We start from the raw sequence: 9,567 nt of genomic DNA on the forward strand, positions 1-9,567 counted from the left end.
TTCAAATTTATCTCAGAAATTTTCTTGGAAAACATTAACATTTTATGAATTTGAAAAGTTGAAAATTTGATAGAAAAAAACTGAAATTTCCAACAAAAAAAAAACTTGGCTTTTATACATTTTTTTAATATTTTCTTGCAAATGTTCAACTTTTTTGAAAAAAAAATTCCAGAAAATTTCTGAGATGATTCTAACACATTCTGAGTTTTTTCAGCTTTTGAAGCTCAAACATTTTTATGTTTTTGTCTCCAAACTTTCTAAGGTTTTTGGCAAAACAATTACTATTACTTTTTATTTTGTTTACAGTGCGCCCAATACGACATCATGCTGTTAAATCAGGCTTACTTTAGCATTTGATAGGCTCAATTGGAACGTACATATGATTGAATTAAAATTTTCTATTTTTTATTTTTGTGGTAACATTTGCCCTGAATTAGTGCTACTGGAGCGCAGAATTACAAGTCGTAACTGCAGTTACAGTTGACTGACTTTGCAGAACGATCCAGTTGATTTTTTTCCAACTGGAAAGTAAAAATTTCCCAGGTCAGATCACAACTGGAAGGTGATGCAAGTGGACACGTACTCATGTCGGTTCATTGTGCATGTATGAAAGCTCTTTGATCTGCTGCTGCTCTGCATTGATGGGGGATCAAAGTGGCACCAACAGCAGCGCACTCTTAATCTAAACAATCAACTGGAAATTATATCAGTTGTCCTTTTATCGACGCTCTTCCCACTCCCACAGCCCCCCTTTTCTCCTCCTGGTGAAAGCAGAAGGGGGCAGAGCAGAGGAAAGAGATGCTGGAGAGGGAGGGGATGAAAACAGGAGCCAGGGCTAGCAAAAGCAGCAGAGGTCACCGGGGATGGAAAGCACGCACACATGCAGCAGGCGCAGCATGGATGCAGCGTTTCTGTGCAGCAGCAGCAGATCAGGTTGTCCTGGCTCCTGTAGACGCTTCACGGGACGCTGAGGACGAGCTCAGTAAGTCTGAACCTTCTCAACTAAATCTGGAACTCTGTTAAACTTCACTGCAGAAACACAATTTTAACAAGTATTTTTGGTCTGGTTTCTTGTGTAAATATCTTGCTGCACTTGAAATAAGACAAAACTAACTTACAAGAAACTTTCAGCAAGATTTGAGAGTTGGCTTGAGTTTGACTTAATTGATCAAAAAAATACAGAAAGTTCCACTGGCAGATTTTTTCACTAAAATAATTCTCCTATATTATCCCAAATCATTTGCCAGTAGAACTAGAACTTTTTCACTAATTCTAATAAATTATTAACTCAAAACAAGCCTCTATATTTTGCTGAAAATTACTTTCTAGTTAGTTTTGTCTTCTTTCAAGTGAACTGAGATATTTGCATTACAGACTACTAAAAATACTTGCATTTTTGCAGCAAAAATATATGTTTTTACAAAGTATTTTTAATATTTTCTGGTGCAAATGTCTTAGTACATTTGAAAGAAGAGACAACTGACATACAAGTAACATTTCTGCAAGATATAGCATCTTGTTTTGAGTCAATAGTTTCTTAATTATTGATAAACAGTTTTAAATACACTGGCAGATTATTTTACTTAAAAATCTTGAAAAATGTCTTGTCATAATTGAAATGATCTGCCAGTAGAACTAGTATTTTTTCATCAATGTTGAAAAATTATAAAACAAACTCCATCTTGCTGAAAAGTTACTTTTAAGTTAGTTTTGTCTTATTTCAAGTGCTCTAAGATATTTACAGCATAAACTAGACCAAAAATACTTGGTAAGATTGTGTTAGACAGTGTAAGGAGGTGATTCATTAAAGCTTCTCATTTTAATTAAAGTAAAACTAAAGAAGATCAACTTTTTCTTTTCCTCTCGGCTTTTAAACAGAAAAATTGCAGAACAGCAGGTGTCCATACTTCTGACTGATATCAACAAATCACTTTAATGCCTCACATCCATTCTGTTCAGCTGCAGAGGGAAGAATATGTCCTAAATTATCTGTGTCCAAAGCAAAGACAGGTTCAGTTGCATAGTTTGATTTGGGAATGCATAAATGGTGCTTCACAGCAGCAGCTTTTCTGTCACACTATATTCGGCTCAGCAGGGAAACCAAAACACGCTCGATGACTCGAGTTTCTCTGCAAGCCAGGAATGAAAAACCTCCACAGATCCTCATCAGGATTCCTGCAGACCTTTTTCTGACATAAATCTGTTCAAGTTTTACCTTTTAAGTGTTGCAGCTGTTGGAAGTTGAGTTTACTTTGCCAGAGCCGGTTGATTTTTTGTTTGTTTTTTGAGTTCATATGTAGGTCTGTATAAAAACGTCTTCTATTTAGATTGTCTGATTATTATGTTTTTAAAAGAAAAAAGAAAAACGATCATTGAAAGAGATCTGATTTCTCTTTCGATGGGGCTCTAAAGGAAAATCTCATTAATGGCTCATTAAGGGTGTTTCCATCTGTTTTTATTCTTAAATAAAAAATACATTAGCAAACTCAAACTAGTTAGTCCTAATACGCATGAAATGTATTAGTATTATGACCATGTTTTCACATTAAAATTGTTGTGAAGAGGCCTCACTGAAGATGTTTGATTTGTTTCATCTTCTATTATCTGAACTTGCAAAGAGACAGAAACTCTGATTAAGAAAAAAACACACACATTAAAAAGTACCTGATAACCAAGAATAATCAAAATGCAGATTAGCTAGCAGCAAAAAATAAATAAATAAAAATGGCATTTTTTATATTGTTTTCTTTTTCTTTTGCAGATAAATACGGAGAGCAAAAAGTGCCAAATTGCAATAAATAAATTACTTATTAAATAATTATTTAAATGTGTCACTACACAGAAAGAATTGATCAACTACATAATTAATCATATGTGCCTGATTTTATTTTAAAAGCTAGATATAATTATTTCATGATTTAATTAATCATTTAATGTTTCTGTTCATCATGAATTAATTTAAACTGACAACTTCCCACATTAAACTCTGTTAAGTCAAGATTTTAAATGAAATGTTGAGCTTTTTAAATTTCTAAAATGAGATGTTAGGGTTGAACACCTATAAAACACATATTAACAAAGACAGGAAAGACAAAAGAGTTAGATTCTTTCTTACTCGCGAGGAGAACAGACAGAGATGTGCTTTCAGTTACAATCTCCTACCGCTCTGAAGCACATTTGTCTGCTCCTCTCTTTTATTGTTTTCAGGATCCCTAATCACAAGGATGCTGTAAAGGGAAGGGAAAACAATTCATCACATAGCTACAGCGCCAGTTGTCATTTACTAACTAATACACAAATTAACTTGCACTAGATAATCTCGTTCCAGACATAAAGTCTAGCAGAATATGTTGTGAATCTTCAGAGTGACAGTTTCATGGCAATCCAGCAACTCAACGAAGCAGAGCTCTTCACCAAGAGATAACACTGCAGGAAAACACTCTCTGCTTTCCATCAGTGAGGCCCTCTGGGAAAGGAATCAGAGCAAATCAACAATATAGAAACATTCTTAATCCTATAATGAGATTAAACAATAAGAGCACAAAAGAAGATAATACTATAAGTTTATATGAGAATAACAAATATTTGATTAATAATATCACAAATTCTCCAACAGAGATTATTCAGTTTCAAAAACAAAAAAAGAAACTATAAATATATTAGAAAGAATTTAAAATGGCACAGGCACAAATAGTTAAGAATAAAGTCACACTGGGTTAAATGACACAGAGAAAAAGGCCAAATTTATACAAAACTAGAAAATATTTACAAGAAATGATTTCAAAGCTTCATTAAGATTAAGCTTTAACCTGAAAATAGATTTCTTTTCACTATGGCTGCATTATTGAGTGTTAATTATCCCAGTCTGTGGCTCCCATTTGGCATCTGGCATCAGTCGTTCATGCCAGAGAAATAACAAGGCCTATTGTGACTGGATGTGACCTTTGACCTGCTGTGGTTATTAAACAAGCTGCAGAACAGTTGGTGGTCAGTCACCATGCACCGGTCAATTGCAGATCAGATGTTTTTGTGTTTGTCCAGAGCGAGTTCTTGTTGGATGTAAACTTGGCACCTCGTTTGCTTCGCGGCTCTAAATATCTGAGAAACAAAAACACAGAAAGACGGTTAGGCTGCTGTGAGATGCAACAAAGAGACAGGAAGTCAACATGGGCAAAGAAGAGTCACTATCTGGTTGACAGTTCTGAAGTATTAGAGCCACACTAATAAATAATAAAATAAAATTACAAGAATAAAGTCGGACAAGAATAAACACAAAATAATAAACGAATAAAATACAGTTTATTAATATAGTTTTAATATTATACCTTTATTCTGGTACAAGTTTACACATTTTATTCCCATAATTTTATTACTATATTCTTTTTTTGGGGGGGGGAAGGGAGTTTGTATGGAGGTGATGGAGGTGATGGAGTTTGTACTCCATCACCTTTGAAAATTAATAAAATTCATGTGTGTTTCAGCTGAATCCACATTTTTTATTTACTTCTTTGCCCCAGCCATTATGCAGGTCTCCATGGCAACTGAGTCCCACCGGTGGTCGGACTGGTCTGCGGTTTCCGAGGCCCCGCCGGCCGCCAACCTCACGGAGCTGGAGCGGGACCCCCTGCTGGCCGCGGCGGAGGTGGTGGTTCTGGCCGTCATCCTGCTGCTGGCGCTGGTCGGGAACGGGCTGGTTCTGGTGGTTCTGCTGCGGCAGAGGCAGAACCACAGCCCGCTGCACCAGTTCATGCTGAACCTGTGCGTGGCTGACCTGGTGGTGGCGCTGTTCCAGGTGAAAGCGTGCTGACTTTTAATGGGTGCCGAACATTTCCGAGAGCAGAAATGACGTAATTAAGCACTATATATAAAAATACAAAACAATATATTTGGGGTTTATTATGGATGAACATCTTTAGTAATTTAAAAAAAAAGTTAGAGTATGTGTACCTCAAAACCTGCTTATATCCACATCAATGTGCAGAAATCACAGTGAATAGAACATTTTTAAGAATTGAAGCAACAAATTCTGGTTTTATTATACTATTATTTAAAATATATCAATAGACGAAATCACAAAAAATATTTTTTCTCTCAACATATTTGGGTTTGGGCAAGCTAATATTTCCCCAGTGATCCTTTTCCCTCCGGTTTTCCTCCATCAGGTGCTGCCTCAGCTGGTGTGGGACGCCAGGGGGCGCTTTCCAGGCCCAGACTTCCTGTGCCGCCTGGTGAAATACCTCCAGGTTCTGGGGATGTTCGCCTCTTCCTACATGATTGTGGCCATGACCGTAGACCGCCACTATGCGATCTGCTGCCCCCTGCAGGCGCACCGCAGCGGTGCAACAAAACGCTGGAACACGCTCATATTGCTGGCATGGGGTCTCTCCCTGCTGCTCAGCTTTCCACAGGTAGCAAGCATGACGAGACACAAGGCTGTTAAAAAATTATTACTGATTAAAAATGATCTTTTATGTTTCGTATCTCTTTGATGTCATTAAAGTATTTGAAATTGAACTGACCTAATTATCATCTGCACTTTACCATAATTGGACCTGCTGCTTCTTCTTTGGTGTGGTTGAGTGCCTTTAGTTAATTTTAGTTGTATATATTATTATATTATTATTATTATTGTGTGTTTGTTTATTTAATATTGTATATATTTGACTTTTTGCACGGGAGTTGCAATAGAAATTTTGTTGAATCCTGTTCAATGACAATAAATGCTATTCTATTAATTACAATTTTTGTGCAAAATCTTTCTGATAAAGACATTCTAGTCCTGCTATAAAGGGCTCCTTTCAGAATGAGCTCTTTTGTACGACGGTGGATTAGGGCCATTGTAGTCTTAAAAAAAGAAAGGAAAAAAATATATTAACTTTCTGCCAAAAAACTTTTTAAAAAATGTTTAGAATAATCTATCCAAATTTGGAAAACAGGAAAATATCTGAGTTTGAAAAGTCACAAAATTTGCTACAAATAGCTCCAAAATTTTTAGATTTATATCAGAAATTTTCTAGAAAAACTTGGAAGTTTGTAAGTCAGAAAAATCAAAAATTTGCAAGAGAAAACTCAATATTTTTTTATGATTTATTTATTTTTTTTCATTTTGAAACAAGATCCCAAAAAACCTTAACTTCTTGCCCAAAAATGTCAGTGTTTTTCTAAATGTTCAAAATGTGAATTTTGCGTAATCAATCCCTTTAAACATCCACTCACCTGGTCGCCCTGCAGGTTTTCATCTTCTCCCGTTCTGAAGTGGCGCCAGGTGTCTTTGAATGTTGGGGACACTTTGCCCAGTCCTGGGGCCTCAAGGTCTACGTGACATGGATGACCCTGGCCATCTTCATCATCCCCGTCCTCGTCATCACTTTTTGTCAGGTACAGAAGAGATGAGAAGTTTAAAAATGATCGCTGCTGGACTTTTCTTCTGTCGCCTCCATCAGGTGCGCATCTTCAAGGAGATTCATCAGAGTCTGTACAGGAGATCAGAGCGCCGCCTGCCCCCCGCTCCTCTTCCTCTGTCCAGACAAGACAGCCAGAGCAGAGGAGGAGGAGGAGGAAGGTCTGACCTGCCGGTTTACGTCTCACCTCTCACCTTCAACAACCGTGGGAGTCCCAACACCTCTGATGGTGGATTGGCCCGCCAGATGAGTCCAGCCCGGTCCGGCAGTGCGTCTTCACATACAAATACCAGCTGTGCTGGTGAGGCTCTTTTAGTTCATTTATAATTAATTCATGGTCAGAAGTTTATGTTTCCTCATCAGGGGCTTCAATGTTAGTCATTCTGAATGTTTGTTTTTTTAATGAACATGGTAAAAAAAAAAAAAAAAAGGAAAAGGTAAATTTGCTGTGGATTTTCTCCCTTTCACACAGGGTCAAAATTTAACAAATAGCCTCAAATTAATCTCTGGCTTTTTTGTAGCTTTCATCAACTTTCATTTAAATGTGTTGGTTTTCTGGTTCTGACTCATTGGGATATTTTGTTGTAGCAAAATGTTCATCTCACATGCAATAAAAAATCAAATGTGAAGAAATATAATAAAGTAAAGCTAAGTAAAAGTAAAGTGAATAAAAACCTTAATAAAAAACCTTAATTCATGTAAGTCTAAAATAAATAAAAGATGTTGAAACTAAAAGTAAAAACAAGAAATAAAAGGAAAATAGATAAAAATACATATAAAACTAAAATAACATTAAAAAATGATGTAAATTCAAATCGACATGGTTCATATTCAGAAACATCATAAGAACAACCAAGGCTCCCTCTGTACCAACTATCAGGTAAAGTGATAATGACTGGAATAATTAAGACTATTTTTATTTGTTTTTACTTCATCTTTAATCAACAGGTAAAAATTTTAAATAATTCAAATCTATCAAATTTTCAGCCAGAAGTCTGTTGATACAGTTTTACCCTGTCTGCATTAGAGAAAATCCTCCGTCTTTATTTCATACATGATCATCATTATTCCAACTTGAAGTCAGACGTGTTGATATTCTGCAGTCTGACCCCACAGCGCCCCCTGCTGTTAGCTCCACACACACCCACAAAGCCCCAGTGACCCGGGGTGGAGAGGTGACCTCTGCCATGTCAAAAACGGTGAAGATGACCCTGGTCATTGTTCTGGTCTACTCCATCTGCTGGGCCCCGTTTTTCAGCGTGCAGCTGTGGGCCGCCTGGGACCCCGACCCGCCTCAGAGAGGTACGGCAGACCCAAAACACCCAGTTCTGTCAAATTAAAGCAGATAAAAGTTTTAACTCCAAAGCTGTCATTTTCTCCAGTCGTTTAAATTTGCTTTGTTAAGACTTTTTCCAATTCAGTTTTAATTAGTATTTTTGTGTTTGTTAGCTTTTATTGGTGAAATATTTAGTTTTATTAGTTATAGTAATAGCTTTTCATACTTTGGCTAAATTTAAGTGTGAAACTCAAAACAGTCAAAGTATTGTGTTGTGATAAGGCAGATATATATCAATTGGGTAATGCAGTGATGTCCAAATTTAAACTACTAGTGAACAAAAAACCCCAAACTTTTTAAAATGAAATCATCAAATCATTAGAGTTCAAAGGGCTTGGGACTGTTGACACATAAAAAAAAGGTATTTCCCCCAAATGTTTTGGGTCAAGATTTTATTTTGTTGACTAAATTTTCACTATACTAACTTGTGGTTAGAAAGCCAAACAAAATTATTTTATGGGCCACAGTTTGGGCACCTGTGATGTATTGAATATTCAATAGAAGATACCATTTTTAAAATATTCATTTAATTATTGTTGAACAACTAACTCAAACGTTTTCTACCAATTTTTACAGTCGTCAAAGAGCACCATAATTTATCTACAGCTGACTAAAATGTATTTCTCATCTGTAGGAAACACTAAGATTTATAAACTCAAAAACAAAGTATGTTTAGTTTTATAAACACACCATAAAGTTCAATTTAGTTATAGTTTGACTCACTAATTGCTGTGTTTTCTCATTTTCTGTTTACGATGATGACCCTGACCCTACCGAGCGTCTCATATTTACAGACACGGCGTTCACGCTGCTGATGCTGCTGGCCAGCCTGAACTCCTGCACCAATCCCTGGATCTACTCCGCCTTTTCCAGCAGCGTTTCTCCGGACCTGCGGCTGCTGCTTTTCTGCCGGAAGCCTCCTGATCGACGAGGCTCTTTCCCCAACGACTCCACGGCCACTCACACCTCCAACTCCTGACGGCCCAACTCCTAACCCTCACCCAGTGGCCGAGTTAATCACCCGAATAGCTGAGGCTGCAGTTTGACTTTTACATATTTGAAAAATTATGTAAAATGCATGTATGCCTGGTCGTTCATAGTATTACTAATTAAATCAGTCTTCTGTGTGAGAACCGTACACGTCGCCAACGGTGCCCCGCATGCGCACATGAAGAACATTCACAGCTGGAGCCGTTTATGAATCGATTTTAACACCTTTTGCACTTCAGACGAGACGCGTGATCAACTGCTAGAAGTTACTACTGGCGAAAACGACAAAGATAACAGGAAGTGGTAGGTTTACTCGTGGCTGCCATGATTGTCGGATGAACAAGCTAATGAAAACACAACAATGGCAGAATAGTGTTTTCAACATTAGCAAAATAGCGAAATGATGAGCGAAAAGATTGGAAATGGGCCATTCAGAATGAGGGGCTTTCATGAAGGGGGGCAGATTTTGATTGCATTTCCCTGCTATGTGAATTTATCGAAGTTGTTTTAGTGACATGTTACAAGGTGTGAAATGTTGAAAATCCACCTAGATAAAAGTCAAAGCTGTTAGAAAGATGAAACCTAGTTTTGATGTAGATGAGCTTCCCACAGTGGAATGTCTCACTATATTTTCACAGAAACAAGGATTAGATTAGATAACCCAATGATTTCTCTGCAACATGTGTAATAAAGGAGATTCAGCTAATCAGTGGATAAAGGACTGGGTCTTTTGACTCTATATGAAAATTTATGAAGTCAAACTTTTGACCAAGTGATAGTTAAAAATAAAAGCCAGGTTAAAAACATGCACAAATGTAAACATCCACTCAGACCTGCTTT

The 9,567-nt window shown here is 37.0% G+C and overlaps 1 protein-coding gene across 1 annotated transcript; it reads left to right on the top strand.

The window, feature by feature from the left end:
- Positions 1-798: 798 nt before the first annotated feature.
- Positions 799-9,433, top strand: LOC129377084 (vasopressin V2 receptor-like). Its single transcript, XM_055056807.1, has 7 exons — positions 799-982; positions 4,518-4,792; positions 5,163-5,408; positions 6,232-6,378; positions 6,444-6,702; positions 7,518-7,703; positions 8,532-9,433. Exons 1-7 carry the CDS (start codon positions 799-801, stop codon positions 8,714-8,716), a joined length of 1,482 nt encoding a protein of 493 aa, XP_054912782.1. The 3' UTR covers positions 8,717-9,433.
- The last annotated feature ends 134 nt before the right edge of the window (positions 9,434-9,567 follow it).

This window comes from Poeciliopsis prolifica, unplaced genomic scaffold (assembly GCF_027474105.1).
Source record: "Poeciliopsis prolifica strain line A6 unplaced genomic scaffold, Auburn_PproV2 SCAFFOLD046, whole genome shotgun sequence".
Taxonomy (NCBI): Eukaryota; Metazoa; Chordata; class Actinopteri; order Cyprinodontiformes; family Poeciliidae; genus Poeciliopsis; species Poeciliopsis prolifica.